Genomic DNA, 24,687 nt, shown 5'->3' on the forward strand with positions numbered 1-24,687 from the left:
ATTTCTTCCTAGATTTGTCATATGAGAATTCTCATGCACAACTATGTGTGGAATCTATATCTCCGGAGTGAGGAGAGGCTCAGCTATTCATTCGGAGTACAAAATGATTGTTTTGTTATTGGCACAGGAAAATCTTGGTACAAGCTTTCTAGTTGTTTGGTGGGGAGTCCTCATTCTCCAGTGCGCACTGGCACAGCGGAGCTTCATGGAGTTTTACACTGTCCTGGCAAGTAGCTCTTTAGCACATGTGACTAGGAAGCAGAAGAGATGACACAACTGAGGACATTATTAAGCTTTAATTAATTTAAATTTAGATAGCTTCACTGAGCTTATTACATTAGGCTGTGCAAGCCTTGGGTAATAATTATAAGAGTAGCGGTTGATAATAGTTCTTCTTCACAGGACTCTTAGAAGTGGGTCCTGTTTTTCTGATTATAGCTGTGGGGTGGAAGAAAGAAAGATATGAAGGAAATGACTAAGAATCAACCAAGTTGGGACATGTGTCCAGGTCAGTCGCTATTCAAAATGACCAAGTGTGAGTGACTACAAGCCTCTACTGCCTCCTCAAAGTCACACAAAGACATACAAGGTGCCGTGACAGGAGAGGGGAGATATGAGTATTACAAGCGGTGACTGTGAGGAATTCAGAATTCCTGGGAGGTTCAATGAGGATATGCTTAGTTGTCACAGAACGCTCTGTTTATAAGTGTCGGCAGGAGGCTGGACAGAGGTTGGCTGTAGATCTCAGGACTAGAAATTGTTTGTACAAGGGCTTGGAACTAGAACATCATCACAGATGCTGTTGGCTTTGTTAAAAAAGGGTCCATATTAGCTAATGTACACAATTTTATAATGTGTATTGTACACATTCATACCCAGCCATGAATACACACAGACACAGACACACACACACACACACACACACACACACACACACATGTATATACACACAGGGCATACATGTACACAGACACACCGGAATTAAAAGTTCTGCCAAACAGGACAAGATTGACATTGAGCTCTCTAACTTCATCTAAACAATATTGGCTTTGCTTCAAATTATTGATTTATAGGACACACAGTGGGTTGTTTTTCACTATAAGAAAAACTGCCTAGCATTGAGTAAGGATACAGTAAATGACATGAAAGAGAAGGGTCCCTCCTTCCACACATGCATCCCTTCTTAGTCATTTTGGGGAGCTCTCTCTGACAGTAGACTTCTTCCAACCTGTTTCTGCCCCGTCGTTTGTGCGAGGGATAGAGAGAGCTCTGCTGAGGTTCCGGAACTTTCCTTCTGCTCTACTTCCCCCAATTCAGATATCTTTCTTTCCAGTCATTTCTAACAAACTGAGTCCCCAGTTTTGAGTTCAGTTTAGTACCAATACTATTCTCTGATAAGTCACTCAGATTCTGTTCTGATTGTTTATAACCAATAAATCTAACCCTACTCGTTTATACCCCCCAAATTCCCTTCCTTTAGGAAGTCATCCATGCAGTTATAATTGGGAGGATTGGAAGTGATCATTTTAGTTACCAGTTTCTCTTCAATGAAGGGGAGATGAGATGGGATAGAATAAAAGCCTCCAGTTACATTTTAGGAGGACAAACAATGCCTAATTGAGAAGCATTTAAGTTCAACGCTATTATTTTAGATACCCTATAACACAAGGCATAGAAATAGTTTGAGGCCAGAGCAGTTATGGTTTCACCTTCCCTGTGTTCGTGGGACATTGGTAGCTCATAGGCGGCAGCACTCACCTGTGGTGATTTCGGCAGTGAGCTCCGCTGAATTGTGGCACCCCTGTACTATGCTTCTTGTCCAGTGGGAGAGGTCCCTGCTGATCTCTGCCCTGAAGAGATGTGTTTCAATTCCTTGCTTGGTGCCAGTTCGTGTTGCAAAGGACAGATCCATCCCAGCCTGGGGTGATCCTTTCCCTGGACCTGAATGGACCAGCCTAGAGAGGAGGGTGTGAGGGAAAAGAGGGGTGTAGGGAGAGAGGAAGAGAGATTAGCATCTTTTTAAAAGAATCCTCTTGACACATCACATAGTAGAAGCCTCAAACCTATGCAATACTCATTGCGACCTCAAATCAAAGATGTCCACTGCTCTTCAGTAGGTTTTTAACCATCTTCTCTCCAATGATGGAGTGAGATTAAAGATCATCTAAGAACTGTGCATTTTGTTAAATATGCAGAAGATTTAAATAATATGATATGACCTGTGTAAAACCAACTATGCTTATTTAGTAGATAAATAAATAAATAGATTAAACAAACAAACAAGCAAACAAACAAACAGTGTGTGAGGCAGTGAGGAAAAAAAAAGAGTGGAATTCTGTGTAAAATTCTCTCCAGTCCAACTCCATCCCTACGCATGTGCATATTTCTGCCTGGGCAGAAGAGAAGGAAATGAATCTATTGTACTAAACGGGCGTGAGATTCAATTAGTCACATCTCAGCTGGGAGGATCTTGCTGTGCTGAGCACACCTCTGGGCACGCATACAGTTATGCACACAGGCCCGCCAGCCATGCAAAACAACTGGGGACTCCATTGAAGAAGCAGCAATCTGTTTATCTGTTCAAGCCAGAGAAAGACCTAGAAATGTTGGACTTCCGAGGAAAGGGTAGAGGATTGCCCTTTGGTGGGTACTTATGGGAACTTTCAGAAGCGTTGTTTTTCAACTACACAAGATTTGCACACCGACTTTAGAGCTTCCCCTTGGCATAAAAATGTGACTTTTATAGTAAATAATTCCTTGGAAGGCCAGACTTAAAACGTGAAAAATCAAAGTATTCTGAGTGCCCCCACCAGTTCCTGCTTCTCACATGTCCCCTGGAAGCACATTTTCTCCTGCTTGACATTTCAACTTCCTCTTCAGAGTGGCTTTCATATCAATCGTTCGCAGAGCAGCACCAGTGTAATTTTATAAATGTTATTTCTCTCCAGGGGAATCTGCATTTTCATCCTATCTTTTAATATGGAAAGCAACGCTACTATTTGCTAGGAAAATGCCAGGCGTCACCCGTTGGGCCAGCTGTTTTCTTAGCCAAAGAGTTTGGGGGTTAAAATATGTGTAAGGAAATTTATTCCCCCACCCCCTGTAATGCTAAACAGTAGAGAGTAAAATCAGCAGTGAAAGAAAGTGTATTACAGCTTGTGGGACTCCTAGTAGGAAGCCTATGAATCTCTGAGGTGCTTTCTCTCATTTATAGAGCTAGAGATTGGTGGGAGGAAGAGGTCGCCATGCTGCTTTGAGGGAAAAAAAAGTATTTGGAGAATCTGTTTACTGTGAGGTTCATTCGTAACCTATCCAGCACTGAAGGTAGGTAGGGAGCCTCTAATATACATGAAGAGACATGGCTGTGCATGAAGGGATTTAACATGTACAGTCTGAGACCTGGACATGTGTTCTGGTGGGGGCCATCTTGGAGTGAGAAGTGAGCAGAGGAAGTGTGATGCCGCTTGTGGATCCAAACTGTAGTGATGCTGAAGAAAAGAGAATGTACTGGTCTACATCCTGGTGTGGGACTTAAAGGGACTGAGGTTAAAAACTCATCAGAAAAGTATCTTTTTAATACATAGGTAGATATAACTGTCTAAGAGAAGCAAAATACATGGTGGTTTAACTTGCTCAAGGAGTCTGTGTGTGTGTGTGTGCACTTTCCTGCAACTCACTAAATAGGCTAGAATGGCTGGCCTCTCTCTCTCTTTCCTGCAACTCACTAAATAGGCTAGAATGGCTGGCTAGGAATCCTGTCGATGTCCACCCTGCCCAAGGGTGGGGACTGCAAGCTTGTGCTACCACACCTGGCTTTTCAAGGCATTTTGATAACCAAAGTTGTTTAAGCTTCAGTTGCCTTAAGAAATATATTCATGTAGTCTCTTTTCCAATCTTACTGTCAAGATTAGTTGAGCCCCAATGCCAAGCTGCAAGTTGAATTGAACAGGCATCATAGGTTTATAAGGCATATCATGTTGTACCAGAACATCACTGATTTTCTATGCCACATACTGAAAAATTTTTACAGAATCATCACCTTCTACGAGAGCGTTGTGAAGATTAAATAACACTAGTGATATTGCTTGCTCAGAAACCATAGTGTGGCTCCTACTCAATAAATATGTTTACTCTTTACACTTACAAATTTAGTTCCTACCCCATAGGACTAGGGTTATGGATAATAAAAAGTTCTAAAAGCATTTTGCTCGGTGTCTTGTATGTTATGGTCAGCACCCAATAACAACTGTTTCCTTTAGGCCTTGTCTGTTCTAAGTTGTTTTACTTTCCAGTTCATCAATGCCCTGAAATTGGTTGTAATAAAATTAGGGGCTGTTGGTATTGTATTATAGAGGCAGAAGTAAACTAAGAAAAAAATATACAGTTGATATGTAGAGAGAGGACGGAGGGAGAGGGAAAAGGAGGGAGGGAGGGAGGGAGAGAGGGAGAGAGGGAGAGAGGGAGGGAGGGAGAGAGGGAGGGATGGAGAGTGAGAGAGAGAGAGAGAGAGAGAGAGAGAGAGAGAGAGAGAGAGAGAGAACTATATGGGAATGAAAGGGAAAGCAGAGTTGGGGCAATACTTTTGAAGTCTTTCTCAAGAATACAAGGTGCTAAGTTTGCTAGCAGCAGAGCAGATTTTCCTCACAACCATAAAATATATCTCAAACCAACATTTTTTTCAAGATAATCTATAATATTTGGATCAATTATAACTAGAGAATTGACTTTGTTAGGAAGTACCCATGTGGTAGCTCTGAGGATGAAGGGATGCAACTGCTAATAGAATGTCAGAAGTATGAGAAAGCCATGGACCAGGCTAGCCCCTGCCATGTGCCTGTGTCGGAGAAGTAATGATGAAAGGAAGCCTCAGAGTTGGGGACACTGGCATTCCTATTTGTCTCATCATGCAATTCTCATTGAGCAAAAAGGAAAAAGGGAAATTTCATTTTTCAACACATGAAGTGTGAATTATGTAATCATACTAAAGGCTCTTCCATGCAAGGGACAGCATACATGCAGATGATGTGGATTTTTAAAAAATATGTAGATACTGGAACAGTGCCATCTTAAAACATTTAGATAAAAACAAATAGCTATTTCTGGTACTTAGTGTGTCTACTAGTTGCAAAAGGACACTTTCCCCAGATTGAATCCACTTGGAATACAAGTACCTACTGTGTACATGTGTGCAAATCTTCTGGGTGGAGTATTGCCTATACCATTAAGATTATTTTTATAAATATTCTGTGTCAATATGGGGAAAGGCATTTTTGTAAAGTTCTTAATATAACACTAGCTTAATATAACATGAAAAGAAAGTGTAGAAACAGGTCCATTAAAATGCCAACCAATTTTACAGGTGATTTATTTATCTCTGAAAACATATTTATCTTTTTAAAATTAGATTTTTCCCCCCAAGACTTATACACTAAACAATTTTTTAAAGCCTTGAGACCAAAATGAACCCAACTCTTCAATTCTTAGAATTAGGACTTTGCACTGAAAATGTAGAAATTCAGACTTAGCATGTTTTCAGTGTTCCTTGTTTATTAGTAGTAGTAATTCAGAGATGGAATACAGAATTCCTCATCTGTGTCCTCTGCATTTATTTGTGCCTGGGTTTATTCTCTCCTGTCCATGTGTGTGAATAACACAGTAGGAGCAGGTTATGGTTACTGTCTACACAAGGTAACACTATGCCTATGGCTCCATTAGTACCTAACATTCAATCAGCTGGGCCCTAGCAAAGACACGGCAAGTACCTGAGCCCTGCAGATTGAACTAATACTAGTCTTGGATTCAGGCATTTTCTGAGGGACCACAGAGGAACTTCCTGCTCTGTTCATGTACCTTCTCCCATCTTTCCAACTGAACACCAAACAAAAACTGCCAATTTATCCATTCCACCAATCAATAAAGATTTCATTAATCACCAGGTAACATATATAATCAATATTTATACATAGTGAAAAAGTTATAGGCAGAACGCTCTCCTCAAACACTGAAGCCTAATCCCCAACATGACTATACTTGGGCATAACTTCAAGAAGGATGTTAACTGTGGTGGTAGGGTGGGGATTTAACCCAATAGCAGCATAGTGTCTTTAGACATCTTTCTATGCACAGACGCTGAGTTTCATGAAGGAACAGATGTAGGCAGCCATCTGCAAACTAGGGAGACAGCTTGCACAAGCACACAACAGATTGATCTTGAACATCGTAGCTTTCAATGGAGACAGAAAGGAATTCTTAACCCACCCAGTCTACACTATTTTGTTATAATGCCTGCCTTACACACAGTCCACTCAAGTCTCAAAGCAATTAGGACAAACCTGGATCCAGCCCTGATGTGCAAGTTTGAGAGGAGAGGTTTTACTCATCCTGATCCACAGTCTCTTTTTTTTTTTCAGGCCCAGCCTCTGTAACATCTCAGGAAACACATTTCTCCAATAGATGAATAGCAGAGAGTGTGGGCTAGGGTGGTGTGAGTGGGAAAGAATCACTCTGTCTCCTTGGGGCAGGCTGTTCAGTGTCTCACGACTCATCCAAACTAAACACACCCTGAAGCAGAACTTCAGAATTTGTGTAGAGAAGAGCTATGGGCTCTGAACAATTTCATGGTCTGAGGAGCACCAGGATCTCCAAATGGAGAGACATTTACACGGAATCAAATGATGTTCAGAGAATTTCAAGATGAGGAAAGGTCTTTTAACCAATGAAGGCCTCTTGCTCTTTAGATGTCTGTGGAATGGACAGATAAAGGAAGCAACAACTTTGCATCTTTGGCCAACAACACAGTATGACCTGAAATCACTACATGATTGGAATTAAGAAAGTGGCAGCTCTGTGCTTCTTACACTGATCAGATCACAGCAGAACTATAGCAGCCTGACACACCTGAGTCTATGATTTCATTAACGTCCTCTCTGGATGTTGGTTGATCTAGAAGGAGGCATTCTGAGGATACATGGTTTCCCCTGGTAATTTAGATGAGGTAATGCTTCCAGCAAGGTTGGTGTTGCTTAGAAGACGCTCACTTGGTAAGTACTGTTGCTTAGGTATCAAAACTGACAACTGCTGGGCCAACATGTTTCAGGAGACAAAATTGTCTCATCTCTCTCTGTCTCTGTCTCTGTCTCTGTCTCTGTCTCTGTCTCTGTCTGTCTGCCTGCCTGCCTGCCTCTCTCTCTCTCTCTCTCTCTCTCTCTCTCTCTCTCTCTTTCTCTGTGTGTGTGTGATTACTTGTCTGTGTATGTTTGTGTGTGTTTTGTGGGTACACATCCAAAAGCCAGAGAATGACACAGTTTCTTCCCCTGTTAGTCTCTACTGTACTCTATCAATTAAGGGTCTCTTGGCATCTGGAGCTCATGTTTTCTGTGAGACGAGCTGCCTAACAAGCTCCCAACAGTATCTTGTCTCTGTCCATCATAGTGATGGGACCATAGGTGTGTAAGAGGCCACACACATGAAGGCTGAGGATCCAAACTGAGGTCCTCATGCAAGCACAGCCGTTGCTTTTCCCCACCGAGCCATCTCCTCAGCCCACAAAGTTGTGTTGATAATGGAGCTCACAGCTAGTGAGTAGAGTACCTCTCTTGCTGCAAGGCCCCTCCTCTGGTCCCTTGGGTATTGTTACCAAGTCATAGTTCTATTCTTTCATGATCACCATGCCTCAGACTCATTCACCAGGGCAGGAGCCTGCTCTGATGCCTCATTGATCCAATAATCTCAATACTCTTCCGGACACATGGCAGATGTAGGTTGGCTACCTGTATAGATGCACAGTTTCTAAATGTTTTTAAAATTCAAGTTTAATTTTGCAATGGAAACCGTGCATGTACACAATTGATCTACTTTAAAATGTTTTCAAAAGTTGGGCCCAACAGTTTCTCAATGGGCTCCTTATTTGTAGACCACCCTTAGGAGCATATTGCCATAGCTAGATGTGCCCAGTAAATGACAGCAGACATTAAGTCACCATTTGGAGGCTGAAAAGGCAGCTCTGACATCTCTCCGCCTGAGTTCTTTCTTACTCTGCCAGGAGCAGCGCTTTATACTCCTCCCAAGATTCCTCCCAAAGATACTTTTTCCTGTTCTGCAGTCTCAGGGGTACCCAGAAATAGCTACTATTTATCTTTCAATTATTTTACATTTTAGGTTATTTGTGTATCCTTAAAAAATATGACCATCTGTTTCTTATCTGTAACAGGAACTAAACTATAGCAACCAAGGAAATGCTTCATCCTAAAAAGGTAACTCTTCGACCCAGCAAGAAAAACACACTGGCATCCTGAGACAGGCTCTCAGCTGCCATTCAGACACAGTTTCCAAGATTCCTCTGAAACTGAGCAACTTTTGTTCCTTGGTTGGAAAATGCAGATGTGTATTCCCCTGGTTGGAGGCCGAACTGCAACCTCCTGCAGTATTTTATATCTTTATTAGTTAGAATATGAATATATAACCAACCAACCAACAATAATACAAACTGAATAGGACAATATAACACTGTGGGGGGAGGAGCAAGAGACTGAAGCCTTATGCAGGAAGAAACTTAGCTGAGAGAGTTGGTCCCATGGATTTCCCCAGATCCACTACTTACTCCCTGGCTAATTTCTTAAACTCTGCTTAGTTCAGTTCCTTCAACTCCAAAGCAAGGACAATAATCTTCTTAACTTATGTGAGGATTCAATAGCATGAAATATGAATGTTGTATGTAGCCTTGGTTAGCACAGTACATATTCTAGTGGCCATCTGTACTGGCTAGTTGTATGACAACTTGACCCAAGCTAGACTTCTCTGAAGGAGGAGACATTAATTTAAAAAATGTCTCCATAAGATCCAGCTATGGGGCATTTTCTTAATTAGTGACTGGCTGATGGGGGAGGGCCCAGCCCATTACGGGTGGTGTCATTCCTGGATTGGTGGTCCTGGGCTCTATAAAAAAGCAAGCTGAGCAAGCCATGAGGAGCAGGCCAGTAAGTAGCAGCCCTCCATGGTCTCTATCAGCTCCTCCTCCAGGATCCTGCCCTATTTGGGTTCCTGTCCTGACTTTCTTCCATGATGAACAGTGTTGTGGAAGTCTAAGTGAAGTAAACCCGTTCCTCCCTGAGTGTCTTTGGTGTTTGGTGTTTCATCACAGCAACAGTAATCCTAGGTAGGGCGCCATCATTATCATTATAATGTAAGCTAGAGGAGGGTAGGGCTGTTTGTGTGGCCACTCCCTGCTGTATTCTTAGTGCCCAGAACAGTTCCAGGCAAGAGTAGACCTCAGTGAATATTTACTAACTCCATGGCTAAAGAAGAATCAGATAAGTAGCCACCCACATAAGAAGTTGTAGCTAATGGCAGCAGCTATACACTAACTCCCCTGCCCTCTGGCCCTCAACCACTCAAAGCAGAAACAGCAAATCACAATCTAAAGTACTCGGCTTTCTACGCACTGAATAGGGAGTGTGGACTTAAAGGTAATGAGAATGAATTCGTTCCCAAGGATGCCTGACAGCCACTCCTGTTTTTTCCCTTTAAGACTATCTTTAGCAACTAGTGTTTTTAGTAGTAACTTGCTGGCTTAGGGAATTGAAATTATCATTTTGTTTGGCATAGGGGGGTAGAACTTAACTTTTTTTTTTTTCCAAAAATGTGAAAGTCATTAAGATTTTCCATTCATTGATATGGTTTCCCTGCACAGAAATATATAGAAAATGGGTCCCCATGAGATATTTAAAATGATATTTTAAAGTTGTCATATACCCCGGGACTGGGGCAGTTCATCAGTCATCGGTATTAAAAACAGTTGCTGAGCAAGCAGAGTGGCCTGAGCTGGAGCCCCAGGGTCCACCTAAAAGTTAAATGTTGTGTTTCATGATCACAGCCCACCACTGGAGAGGTGGAGGCCAGAGAATTCCTGCAGCTTGCTGGTCAGACACTGTAGCTGCGCTCCCGAGATCCAGGCCCAGTAAGAGACACTGCCTCAAAAAAGAAAAGAAAAGAAACAAAAAAAGATCAAGTGTAGCACAATGTAGGAGACAGTGGGATGTGTCATTCACAAACAACTACCCACATATTCATGTGTACTTGCCTGCACACACACACACACACACACACACAGAGAGAGAGAGAGAGAGAGAGAGAGAGAGAGAGAGACTACTTCATATGCCCAAAGTGTAGCTTACATGACAGACCAGCTGTAGGATCAGACCACTTTCAAGTCCAATCTTTTATTAATTTAATATTTAGGGAACCTTGCTTTAGAATACTTGCTCTTACAAGTGCTTCCCCCTCAGCCGGTAAGAGATAATCTAGGCTACAAATTCATTTCTGAGTCCTCAGATATGGCTCCTAGCCTGACTGCTTTTTGAGAAAAACAAATAAACAAGCAAGCAAAAAAACTGTCTCACGAGGGATACTTCTACACTAATTTAATTCCAGATAGGTGTTAGAGACTGTTGCATAAAATGTTCCATGTACAAATATTATTATTAATATCCTTAATTAACGCAACAACAGTTGCAGCACACAGATTCCGCCAAATTAGGAAAATTACATATTAGGTAACTGTGTTGCTAAGCAATATTACATACTCATTTTACTTAATTGCTGTAATTAGCATCTCCCAACAGATGCCACAATGCAAAGCAAGGAGAGAGAGGGAGGGGGACAGAGGAAGGAAAGAGGTTGGAGGGAGGAGGGTGGAGGGAAAATAGAGGAAGGAGCAGGCAAGAAGGAGGAGAGAAGGAAAAGACAGGAAGAAAGAGCCACTTGGATATTCTAAAGTTTCTGTCGACCTCAATACTTTCACTCATTGTTCACCCCAATGGGGCCTAGCAGTCCACAGACATCTCAGAAATATACAATCATTAACAAGGATCGAACAGTTAGGTGTGATCAATGGTCTAGGATCTTCCTTCCCCCCAGCCAGGAATAGCTGATTCGTTGCTAGGTTTTTACTTTTTAAATTCCTTTCTTCTGAATATGGTGTGGAAAGTCACCCAGGACCCCATCTTCCAGTAAGTTTGCAGTACTGAGCCATCCTGACTAGCCACGGAGATGAGTGTAATGGAGGAGAATCAACAAGGTGGCAGTTTGGAGCCCACTTCTGACTATTTCCTGGTATTAGCCAAGTAGAGATGCTTTAGTGTCTTCCATTTTCCTCTCACTTGCCCAGGGCCTATCATGGCCAGCATTCAGAGGCAATACTGAGAGTGAGATGGAGATATTCCACACATGAAGGCTTTCACCAACAGACCTGCTTCTACAATGGTACTTTGGGGTTCACTTAAATAACAAGTCTATGTACAATCAACTAGGTGCTCAGGAACCCATATTTACAGTCTAGAATTTGAACCTTGCTTTATAAGCCCACGGGGACCATAATTTTTCTATTATACTAGAAAAGGGGAGCAAACTCCAGAACATAAGATATAGATGGAGAAGGAAATAAAAAGGAAAAAGGAAAGTGACTTCAGGTCACCCGTGGATTTCTTTATTCATTTTATATTCCTCACCATAGTCAAGCAAGACTTGTAACTTGATGGACAGTCTCATTTATAATCATTCAAACAAAGCCTTAGGAAACTGTCCTCTGACGCTAATTGTCCTTGTACTCTCTAGCACTGTTAGACCTGCACATTTCAGGTCATCCTATGCAACTGCTAGTTATCTCTTAATAGTCTCCTATCCCGTCTCTGTTTTAATGAGTTCAACGTGTGCCACAGTATGCACAGGATGCACTTTCTAAAGAGATCTTTGAGAACATCTCCATGTAAGGCAAGACTAATCAAAATCAGATCTGTTCTCCTGGGGTAAATGAACCATGTATGATCAGCTAAGCAAACAGCTCTTACAGTGCCTGGTTTCTCTCTTTCACATTTTCACTATTAAAAAATTCTGCTACTGCCATCTCTTTCTACAGTGTTGGATTCTGAACACGCATGGCCTCAGAGGACACCACCCATTGGCCACCTTACCTGCAGTATTGTGGCATGTCACCCTCAGAGCTGGCACTATGATACGGGTGATGTTTCCACACGTTCTGCCCTCTACTGACCAATCCCTGACTCTTCTTAGCCTTGGTCTTCATATCTCAGTGATACTAAGACACCAGGTATCTTTGATGCAACACCATGTTTTCTTTAGGATGATGTGGGCCAACTAACTTTTCAGCCATTTGTACTTTCCTCTGAGATATATTCTCAGATCCTGACAATTGCTAGTGATACTGTGCACTCATTTGGCATACCTCATTCCCCCCCCCCCGTTTTTTGTTTTTCTGAGACAGGATTTCTCTGTGCAGCTATGGATGTCCTAGAACTCACTCTCTAGACTAGGCTGGCCTCTGACTCAGAGATCTGCCTGCCTCTGCATCCTAGTGCTGGCATTAAAGGCGAGCACCACAACCTCTGGTCTAGCATGTCTTACTCTTATGCTTCACATTTACATTTAGAATCTCAATTCATCTTAGCATTAAGTGTAGGAACCAGAAGATGCTACTGGCCCATTACACAGATGAAGAAAGTTGGATGTTGAGGCATGATAATTTCCCCAGGTCCATATCATAAGTGAGTGGTTTGTCTAATGACAAAGGCAACTAGCACCTTCAAAGCTGGGATCAGGAGTTGGAGGCTAACCTGAGCTAAATAATAGATCCTCTGATTGCCTGAAGAGCTCATAGTTTAGTAGGCAGGTGGGCAGGAGCTAGCAACCAAAGAGAGAGTGCCAGGCTGAGATAGAATGGCAGCAGGGAGGAGACACACCTCACATGATGATTTGTCTGAGTACAACCTCTGTCCTAGAGCCTAGAAAGTTTTCATGATCCCTAGGGCAGGCCTGGGGAATAGGCCCAAATTCCCAAAAAGCGAATGCCTTCTGGGCTGAGTATAAACACCATAGTCTGCTTCTAATTTAACATTTAACAAGTGCAATTGGTGATTGGGCATATTCTCCAGGGGCGAGAGAGTCTAAAATTTGGAAGGTTGGCCTGAGGCTTTGACTACTTTTAGCGGTTAGAAACCAGGTTCCTTCCTAAGGCACCAGCACGCTAGGTATCAAAAGTTCCATGTTCCTGGCTGCCAGGTGGCATGAAAATAGAGAAGTGCACACTCATCATTTCCTCTGCTGCCTGCCCTCCTCAGGCCTTCAAGTCAGTGCAAGATGCATGTAGCATCTCTGCAAGCTTTGAGTTTCAGAACGGTCATCAACCACTGGGACTGGGCAAGCAGAATTTCTTCATTAAAACGTCTCTAAAACTCTAGAAATATTGTGACCTTAATCCTCACTCTCTGTAGACTCACATGACTTAGCAATGAGGGCAATACTACCACCACCAACAATTATGATATCCATAACATTCTGACTTCATGTGGGTAAGCGGACCTTTCAAAAAAAATATTTGGCAATCTCAAACAAACTTCAGCTAAGCAAACTAGGTTTTCCCAGGGACTCATAAAAACTAGAGGGGAGAAAGTAGCTAAAATTACAGCATGTTTGTAGATGTCCTGAGTTGCTCTTGTAAATCGGAAGTGCCTTGTAAACTGGAATTCTCAGAGCCCAGAGAGGCTGCAGAAGCTTGCCCGTAGGAGAGATGCTTGCAAATTTCTCTGGTGGCAATGGACATCAAGACTAGGCTGTGAGCAATTCTGGTGCCACTACTATGAAAAACAATATATATATATATATATATATATATATATATATATATATATATATATATATATCATGTATGTCTGGGCCTTAAAATCAATAATAACAAAAAGAAACCTAATCAAATAAATCAGCTCTGAAGTAGGTGAAGAAAGAACTCAATTTAGAGAGATCCCTTTCATCTTGGCTGTGCTGGAGCCAATGTCGTCCCTCTGTGTGTAATGAAACACAGCACCTGTGGCCATGCAAGCAAAACTCCCTAGCACTACTAAGGGGAAAGGAGGAGTCACATGGTGGCTCAGGACAGACACTATGTTAAATAAGGCTGTTCAGGTCATTGCTCTGAGCAAAGTGGTGAATGAAGGACTGTGCACCACCCTTAGCTCATATGCTAATGTCTTCAGCACCCTAATTTGATCACATTTGAAATGAGGACCTCTATGGAACTGATTCAGGTAACAGTGGTCATAAAGAGTGGGGCCCCAATCCTGCATAATTAGTGTCCTACTATGGAGAGACACTGAGGAACAAGGACTTTCTCCTGACGTGTACAAAAAGGGAGGTCATGTGAGGACCCTGAAGGAATGGATCTGTTCTAAACCATCAAGAGGGCCATCACCGGAAACCCTCACCCTGGACTTCCATTCTCTAGAGTTCTAAGAGATTGGGTTACATTGTTTATTTTCCCCAGACTAACTGCAGTTTGAACACTCTGTAGTCCAGACTCTAAACCCCAACAAGCACTGACATGATGCCACAGTAGACAATCCAAAAGTGTGATCATGAAGTTGTTTCATGCACAAAACTGTTGTATGGAGTTCCATTTAGGCCATGTGGATAAGATGCACATATAGCAAAAAATAAATTTTCTCTCTGTTAGGGCTCCCTCTCCCAAATATCTCATTACCGCTACATAAATGTCACAAATTCTAAGAAAAACCCAAAATGTATTTCTACGTGTATCTTGTTTTCATTCAGTGCGTATCTATCTTGTCTCAATATAATACATTAATTATATTGTCACTTTCATGCTGTGGTAGACATTATTTACCCATGTTTTTTCTTTTTTCTTCACACAGGGATGTGAGGTCAGAAAGAAGTAACCACTATCATGTGGACTTTAAATGAAGCTTTACTGTGAGTCTGAACTCAGGTCTGCCAAGCCATTTACCTCTATCTTCCAGCAAATATAATTGGTTTATGAAAGTATTTTGAAAGGAAAACTTCATTATTCATTTATTTCCAGTTATCATGCAAAATAATGGGCTCCCTTTAAGCCATCACATGCATATCCCTGGGAATTGCTCACAATCCCCTCCCCCTCTTCCTCTACCTCATTCTCTTCCCCTCTCTGACTGTCCACCTCCCCACCTCCATTTTCTTTCCCTGCATATGAGGGGATAAGGAAATATTTTTGAGATGTTTTGTTTGCTTGGTTTTACTTTTTACAGCATTGCTAATTAGCCTTTAAAAGATGTCTTGGATTGTGCTATGGTGCCCACCTGCAAAATTTAGTTGGTCCCGTGTTTGCAGTGTTTTAAAAACTGGAGCAATGCATTTGTGAAGACCATGCAGAGAAAGGGTTAAGACATAATATTTGAGCCCTTACCTTGAGCCATTCTTACTCTAAGAAGTTTACATTGATGTAATAATTATCATCACAAACCAAATGAAGTAGGTGTAGACAGTGGCCCACTATTTATAGATGAGTAGTATGAGTGAAAAGATAGGAAAGTTGCCTAAGAGTGCAAAGCTGGCATTTGGAGCTAAGGTGTAAGCTTGTAGAATCTGTGACCTGGGAAGAGCATTTCTGTGATGAGATGATACACACCAGTTCATAGAGAGCCGAGGAAGACTGCCAATACCAACAGAAACCTTCCTGATTCTATCCACAAGTATGTGCTCACTTCACAGTGGGACCTGAGGCAGGCACAGCGTTCTTTCATTATTAGATGAGATTTAGTGACAGAAAATGCAGGAGTAGTCATGAGAGCTCCTAATTAAGGATATAGTGTGACCCGAGACCTCATGCTCTTCTCATCATGCTCTACCCACATGATAGACTGTATGATCTCAAACCATGGGCCAAAAGAAAGCATTTTTATCTGATACTAGGTCACAAAAAGAAAGAAGAAGCTGATGTAGGAGGTAACAAAAGATGTACTTGATGAATAAGAGGTTAGGGAATTCTATATTTCTATGCTAGGGGAGCCTCTACAAGGAGGGACCCCATTTTCTCTAGTTCCCACCTCCCAGATCTTCCAGAAATGATTCTGCATCGTCAGCTCAGCCTCCCATCTCCGAGGCCAGCTTTGTGTGCAAGCAGAGAAGAGCTCCAGTTACAGCTGGAGGGAAGTCAGCCTTCCATAGATCATTTGGAAGCCAGGCATAGATTGGCATGGAGGTGCCATCTCCTGACTCAATACGGTGGGAATGGCTTTGTTTTCATTGTCTAATCTATAAAAATCTCCACATAGAGTTTCCAGAGAGAAGCCGAACAGGGTAAATGACCTACAGTGGCTGGTATCCCAGGCACAAAGTCTATTAAAAACCTATTTCTCTAAGGCATATTCTCCCATGGGCTTTAGAGCAAAGACATCTCACTGAGTGCATTTAACAAATGAGGGCTCTGGGAGACAGGGGGGGTTGGTTAGCCTGGAGGTAGGCACTGTCCTGGAAGGAGAGAGACCAAGATGAAGAGTCTTTGCTTTTACATTTCTAGCCTACCATTCAGGAATACTAAATTGCCTGCCAGCTGGAGGGGATGAGGTGAGAAGGAACAGCTGAGCCACCTGAATGTTCTGAACTTTCCAACTGCCAGGTGGAGTTCAGAGTAATCCCCATGGCCCGGACTTTATCCTTACACGTAGGTAGGTCTTGTACATATTCAGAATGAATTTCTCTTTCCAGCTCAATGGTTAGCCTGGTTATTTGAGAGGATGATGGTGAATTGAGGAAGCACATCCTGCCACCAGCTATCCTTTAAGATTAGTGATACACACTAACATTTTTATACGTGTTCTGTTCTAACCAGCTTCGTGTATGCTTGACAGAGACTTCCTTTTCCATCCTCACATCAGATAACGGTTTAGGGCTTTCGATTCCTATGCGCTTTGCCCACAAACTATCCTTGGCACGCCTGTTACCTGTAAGCCTACATTCACATAGTTTTTGGCATCCTGCACCGGAAGCTTCTCATACCCCATTCTCTGTTTGTGAGCCGACATCTCTCCTTCTGGAGACTTGACTTTTAAGGGTCATCTGTCAGCTATCAGTTTCTTGAGCAATGGCCCTGAGCCTGGAGCTACTGAGCCTGCTTGTGCAGTCAGCATTAAGACCCCTAAGATAATAGCTATCCAGTACCTTTAGCTGCTGAAGGAGAGCCAGCCTGACAACTGAGTGGGGTTGAGACAATCTCTGAAGGAACCGAGTGTACTGGTATTCCTCAACTTATAATGGGATTGAATGCTGATAAGCCCAGCACACCCCCAAAGTTTCAAGTCTAAAACTCACTACATATACTTACCCTATTTAACACCATAACTTAGCAACATAGGGTACCATTGAATATGAGTTGTTTTTACTAAGGTACAACATTTCTGCATTATCATAATATCAAAGAGTCGTTGGCTGATCTATTACAAGTCAGGCACCGTGTGTATAACAGTGCATGTATTGTAGGAAGCACTGACGTATAGAGCTTTTGGTAGTTGGGGGAACATCTTGGACATGTGCTGTCTATCATATTAGCCACTAGCTATCAGGAGCCATCTAGGAGAGGCCAAGGCTATAGCAGGTAACTTTCCTGGAGGTGGCTCACCATTTTTGCATGGCTTATGATGGGTGATCTCTTGAGAGGCAAGTTCCCAAGAGACTTCTTGCAGCTGATAGGTCTTTTCCTACCACTATTATATAGTCTAATGATTTCAGGGCATAACCCCACCCTATTGGGCAGATTTCCTGCAGGTCAATGTAAAGATAAACTTTCATGAATTAATGCTGTTTAGATGAATTAATGATTTTATAGAATTCCGGTTTTGATTCAAATAATTTTAGGAAGAAAGTTTTAAGAGATGGTTTTAGTTGCGTTGCTACAAAGATATGATGAAGTTAGAATCAAGACTAGAATGTTCCCACTCCTCATAAAATAGTAAGTAAAGACTGAATAATAAAGAATACAATGAGCTTTCATAATTACAGTAGAAAGAGAAATAGGCTTGAGACAAACTTGTGATCAAGGAAAAAATACTCATTCTAGGTCAAACCCAAGGATGAACCTACAGGTGTGCACTATGATAATGTGAGGCCATGTGAAACTGTTGCTTTGAACTTATAATGAGCTTATAAAATGAAACACTGCTTTGAACTTAATATTAACATCTTTCTGTAACTCCCCTTTTGTGTAACATTTTATCTATGAGGAAATTCTTTCTTATGTAGAGAACTTTCTAAAAGCTTTAAAAGACTAAAAGTAATAATAAAATTTGCTGTAGCCATTTCTGCTACATCCAGAATGTGTGTGTGTGTGTGCCTGTGTCTATGTGTGTGCTTGAATTCTCCCTCTCTTTCTTTTCTTTTTTTCTCTGGTTCACGATGAGTTAATAAGCTCCAAGCCTCTTGCCTGGCCAGCCTGGGCAAGAGAGAAAGGAACTCTAACAATTTGTCCTTTACTAAATCCCCCCCCCCCCAGCTTCTGCCAGCAGAAATTAATTACCAAATGTATATCTGTACATATGTATAGACATGCGTATGTATAGTTAAAAGAGTTCAGAGCTTGTCACTGGACATCCTTGCCAGTCCCAGATAATTACGTTTTGTGACTCCATAAGCCAGCTGACACTGTCACTGGGCTTGTATGCTGCCAGCATGACTCCAATCACCAGTGCCATACTCCTTTTTTTTTTGCTACCTGCCTTGGTTAATCCTCTGGTGTCATATCTGGCTTTTGACAACTAGCTACACATGGCTCTTGAGTGCTTGAATGTATTCAGTAAGGCAAAAATTACACTTTTAGTTTTATTTACACTCGGGTTACAGAAGTAAGAGTGGATGCCATGTTGAAAAATGAAGAGTCCTCTGCAGGGTTTGGTGAAGGCTCCAAAACTATATCCCATCCATCTTGGTGGTTCCTGGCTTATCTCATCCTCCTTCCTTGTCCTCTTAGAAGTACCTGTTTAATATTTCCTTTTCCTTCAGTCCTTCCTCTCTTCCACCAGAGCAGGCCTAAGTGTAGCCTCTCTAGGTCTTCCAAGTTCACCAAGTCACATTATTGCTGTGGTTGGTCACATTATGGAAAGTTGAAAGCAACCTGATGTAGACAACTGTGTCTTCCAGAAACTCAGGACTTTGTGCCCTCATAGAAATATGACTTTATTTTTTTTATCTATTTGTTTCCCTTTTCTTCATCATAGACTTGGAACCATGTTTGAATTAACCCCTTGATCTTTGTGATTTTTATACCAATGGTAAGGATCTCTCCTCTGATCATGCTTGTGATAGTTAGAACCTCCCAAGAGCCTCAGTGGTCTCCAGTGCTCAGACTGATGATAGCACACAAGCAGAGGGAACAGGCTAACCTGAGTTGACATCCACTGGCTTTAGGATATGGATCCCTACTGATGGAGAGCTAATTTCCTCACTCTTCTGAGCCTTGGGTTCTGAATTTGGAGGGGACACTGTACCACAGCCTTGTGGAACGGATGTAAGAGCTCTGGGAAAGACTTCGCCAAGTGTTGGGCACCTGACCAGGACAGCTACTGATCTCATCTCCTTGATCTGCAAGGTCATGTCTGGGGCTATGACCCCCACCACACTATACTATACATGAAATAAAGGGCTCTGTGGGTGCATTTCTCTTCTTCCTGGGAAGCCTTGCCCCTACTCTGGTTCCCACCACCATTTTCTGGAGTGTTCTCACTCCAGCTTCAATTCAAACATTATTCTTCAGCCCCCTCCTCCAGGCAGTGTTCAGAATTTTGGTATTGTTGTATTTAGTATAACTATTTCCTTAGCTGTTGGTGCTTGTTGGTATCAGGACTTCTGAAACTCATGACATCACATTGGAGAAACCCGCACACCTGTGGCCTAGGTAACAGCCACCATATTCCCAGAATCCACTTGACTTACCTCCCACTTTTACTTATGACTATGTCACCATCCATATATAAAGAAAGGCCTCTCTGATCTCTCTCTCTCTCTCTCTCTCTCTCTCTCTCTCTCTCTCTCTCTCTCTCCCCACCTTCTCTTTCCACTGCCACCTTGACCTTTTCTCTCTCAATAAACCTCATGCGGAACATTTTGGCCTGTTGTGGTCTTTCTGAAGATGCTCGAATATCACAACAGTGTCCATCAATATATTTGTTTTGGGAGTTTGAACTTTATTTCACCTCTTTAGCCTTTGCCCTAATTATAACTTCTGGCATGTAGCACATGAATAGTGAATGTTGAGGAATGAATGAATGAATCAAAGAAAATACAGTCTCCATTGGTCCTCATTCCCAGAAACTGTGAAGAGGGACCTGAGAATGAGCTGGAATTAGTTTTATCTCCATGGTTCCCCAGAGTTACCTGGAAACTATTCTATTTCTACCTCCCTTCCAAACAATTGCTATAGGAAGTGTCAGCTCAGTCTCCCCTCTGAGTAATTGGAACCATGTCTATGCACTAATCTTTCTTTGGTTTTCGCTGCAGGAATTCCTTGTTATGTGAACATGAATGCCATGGATATAAATCACACAGTGAAGGTGACCAGCCTGAGTTAGCTTGGCATATCCCCACCTCTGTGTAAGCATTTTAAGATGGTTCCTCTTTTAATAATGCTGTACTGTGCCTTAAGAATTAAATTTTGTCACAGATTTTTAAGCATGGAAGATCAAATCCATTTTTTTAAATGTTTATATGTTGATGTAGAGATGGCTCCTCTTCCTTGAAAATCTCCCTGAAATTTACTCGGGGACTCAAAATTTCTATTTCAAGTCAGCAAAGCTTTGCAGGTGTCTACCATGAACTCCAGCAGGAAGTCAGAAGAATTTCAACTCAGTTAAGTGTTGTCATTGTTGTCTATTGTTATAGCCTGTTCACCTGCCTCTGGTTCTCTCTCATGTGACTAAGCTTTGATGACAATTGTTAGGACTAGGGACTTGTGTGTCTACTCAAGACAGGTGCCTAAAATATAGGTGCACACTGATGAGTCTGTTGGACCAAACTCCAAAAGGAGCCTTCCCTACATTGTCCTCACAGTTCACCCAACAGAAAAGTGAGGGTTCTTATTGACAGAGACTATGTCATGAAGGGGAAAATTATGTCTACATGCCCAAGTTCTCAGAAAAATGACAGTGGCACAGAAAGAATTAGATTAGGCCAGACCTCTGTTACAAACCACACACAGAAAGGGCCAGGAGCTGAGGCCAGGCCTGGGAATTTTCAGCTACTTCAAGACAACATTCAAGTTTAATTCACTGTGTCCTAAGGACACAGGAATTTAAGAAGAGGACACAACAATGATGCACTCCGATTGTATTTTATGACACGGCTGATAGCAATAATGCTGCAATGAACATGGAGGACAGCTATCTCTTTGAGATATCAGGTTCAAGTTCTTTCAATAAATCTCTAGAAGGGAGATTGCTAAGGCAAATAGTAATTTTATTTTAAATGTTAGAGGACTCTCTACACTGTTTTTCATAGTGTCTACCTCACTTTATAATCCCAACAATGGTGGACAAGGGTTCCTTAAACCGGCATTTTAAACAATTATATTTTTTGAGACCTGAGGGCAGCAGAAGACACCCAGTTCCCCGCCATGGCCTCCTGAGGCAGGGCTGTGGCCACCACTATAAGGAACAAATGTGTGATGGAGAGGTAGGATATATAGAAAAAGGGCTTGGGTCACTTCTCCAGCTCCACCCTTTGTAGCACACACCTTGTCTTCTAGGTTCCAGCTGCCTGTACTTCACTGCTGCTGCTGTTCTTGGTGGTCATCCCATGGCACTGGCATCTCCAAAACACTGCTGCCTTCTGCTGCAACTGGACTGCACTTTCACAAATAGCCTCTCGTAAACCCTTTTCATGATGCTCAGCCTCAACTTCTCTGCATGATGCCTTCTGTCCTGGGCCTTCAACTGCCACTGAAGCTGCACTTTCACCAGTGGCCACTCCTGGCCTCTCACAGTGCCAAGCATCAGCTGCTATCCCTTCATGTTTGAAAGCCAGTTCTACCTGGGTGACTCTTACCCATTACCAAGTCTGTCTGCCAATGCCAGGTACAATGATGGCTGCCTCTAGAGCACAGCTTCTCTGTGTTCTCAGGAGACACTTCCCAGAAGATTTCACCTTACTGATGCTGGTCTCTTCTAAATCACTGCTAATTTCTTAGTTCCAGCTAACCAGCATCAATTGTCCCAGTAATGTAAAGGAATTGATTTTGTAGTTCTGGTACCTTGTTAATCACAGCTGATTCTTCAGCCCCAGCTAACCAAGACCACAGAATCTTCACAATCAAAATAGCAATGGCACCAATAAGAAGAGTCTTTAATCTTCCCTTTGAAATTTAACAAGCCAGACGTCTATCGTTTGCACTGTTTTCAACATTATCTTCCAAGCTCTGACAGAACATCCCACAGAGCTCCTTAACACCCAATAGGACTTCTAGCCCAAAGTTCCAAAGTCCTTCCAAGTCCTCCCCCAAATACAGTCAGGTTGTCCCAGGATTACCCCACTGTGTTGGTACCAATTTGTCTTAGTCAGGATTTGTATTCCTGCACAAAACATCATGACCAAGAAGCAAGTTGGGGAGGAAAGGGTTTATACTTCTACATCACAAAAGGAGGTCAGGACTGGAACTCACACAGGACAGGAACTTGGAGGCAGAAGCTGATGCAGAGGCCATGGAGGAATGCTGCTTACTTGCTTGCTTCCTCCTGCCTTGCTTAGCTTGTTTTCTTATAGAACCCAGGACTATCAGCCCAGGGATGGCACCACCAATCATGGGCAGGGCTCTTCCCCCTTGATCACCAATTGAGAAAACGCCTTACAGTTGGATCTCATGGAGGCATTTCCTCAACTGATGCTCCTTTCTCTGTGATAACTCTAACTTGTGTCAAGTTGACAGTCAAAACCAGTCACTACAGTGTTCTTCTAGGAGTTCCTTGAATTCAGATGTTATGTTTTAAATCTATTTTGAGTTGACTTTTTTCTATGTAGTTTCAAATAATAAACCAGTTTTATTTGTTTGCATGCAGAGACTCAGTTTTCCCAACACCATTTGCTGATAGGACTGTGCTTTCCCCATATGTCTTCTCTTCTTGGCACCCTTGTCAAAGACCAGTTGACTGTACATGGGTGGATCTATTTCTGACATCCCATTGTCTTTCATGACTATGCATATTATTGTATCAGGTTCCTTTGATTTTAGTCTCCACTGGCTTAGTCGTGTATTTGAAATCAGTGAATGTGAAGTCTCCAAATTCTCCTCGATAAGGAAAATGTAATGTGGCATGGCTTGTGTGTCTGTGTGTGTGTGTGTGTGTGTGTGTGTGTGCATGAGTGCATGAGTGCGTGCATAATTGAATGTTATTCTGCTTTCAAAAAAGGAAATTTCAGCTAAGTAAAATAAGTCAGAAACAGAAGGATAAATGCTGTGTGGTTCAACTTAAATGAGGAGTTTAAATTGTGAAACTCATAGTAATAAAGAGTTTCATGTTTGTTACCAGGAGCTGATATGAGGAAGAAACTGGTAGGTGTTGGTCAAAGGATACAATGTTTCTACCAAGCAAACTAAAGAGGAAGTTCCTGAAGGTGGTGAATACACATTGTGGCATTGATTGTGGAGATGGTCAACAACCTCTGCACCCAATTATATGTTTTACATGTACAGTTTGTGTGTGTGTGTGTGTGTGTGTGTGTGTATCACAGGCCAGTGAGCTTATCCAAGGTGCAACTCACACAAGTAGCTAGTACACAGTGAACATTCGATGAAACAGACAGAAGATTCAATAAAACCGTGGAGGTGTTTCCACTTGCACAGAAACATCACACAGACCAGGAGGAAGTTATTTTGAACTCTCACAAAGGAGAAAGTCAGTTACAGAGGCTCTTTGCTGTCCTGGCAAATAAAGGCCCATGAGTGATGAATGCACTCCGATACTACGACTGGGAACACATGAATCTAGTTCATTTCCAAGAGAATAATCCAGGAAAATTTCCAGTCTGGGACATCACACAAATGTCCTGGTTCCATGATAACAGATGAGTATGTTGTTGCTTGTCTCCATGTAGTCTTGTGTTTAAGCACAGGTAGTAACATGCCTGGTTAAATATGTGCACCTATATTCTTTTTTTTTTCTTCTTTCCATTTTTTATTAGGTATTTAGCTCATTTACATTTCCAATGCTATACCAAAAGTCCCCCATACCCACCCACCCCCACTCCCCTACCCGCCCACTCCCCCTTTTTGGCCCTGGCGTTCCCCTGTTCTGGGGCATATAAAGTTTGTGTGTCCAATGGGCCTCTCTTTCCAGTGATGGCCGACTAGGCCATCTTTTGATACATATGCGGCTAGAGTCAAGAGCTCCGGGGTACTGGTTAGTTCATAATGTTGATCCACCTATAGGGTTGCAGATCCCTTTAGCTCCTTGGGTACTTTCTCTAGCTCCTCCATTGGGAGCCCTGTGATCCATCCATTAGCTGACTGTGGGCATCCACTTCTATGTTTGCTAGGCCCCGGCATAGTCTCACAAGAGACAGCTACATCTGGGTCCTTTCGATAAAATCTTGCTAGTGTATGCAATGGTGTCATCGTTTGGATGCTGATTATGGGGTGGATCCCTGGATAAGGCAGTCTCTACATGGTCCATCCTTTCATCTCAGCTCCAAACTTTGTCTCTGTAACTCCTTCCAAGGGTGTTTTGTTCCCACTTCTAAGGAGGGGCATAGTGTCCACACTTCAGTCTTCATTTTTCTTGAGTTTCATGTGTTTAGGAAATTGTATCTTATATCTTGGGTATCCTAGGTTTTGGGCTAATATCCACTTATCAGTGAGTACATATTGTG

The 24,687-nt window shown here is 42.3% G+C and overlaps 1 protein-coding gene across 2 annotated transcripts in view; it reads right to left on the reverse strand.

Annotated features, from left to right (window-relative positions):
* Positions 1 to 24,687, reverse strand: part of Sntb1 (syntrophin, basic 1) — a 270,915-nt gene that overhangs the window by 9,711 nt on the left and 236,517 nt on the right. For both annotated transcript variants that reach the window (XM_006520671.4, NM_016667.3), the window contains one exon: positions 1,759 to 1,955. In XM_006520671.4, the coding sequence (XP_006520734.1) occupies positions 1,759 to 1,955 (197 nt within the window). The remainder of the gene's footprint in view (positions 1 to 1,758; positions 1,956 to 24,687) is intronic.

The sequence above is a fragment of the Mus musculus genome, chromosome 15 (genome assembly GCF_000001635.26).
Source record: "Mus musculus strain C57BL/6J chromosome 15, GRCm38.p6 C57BL/6J".
NCBI classification, from domain to species: domain Eukaryota; kingdom Metazoa; phylum Chordata; class Mammalia; order Rodentia; family Muridae; genus Mus; species Mus musculus.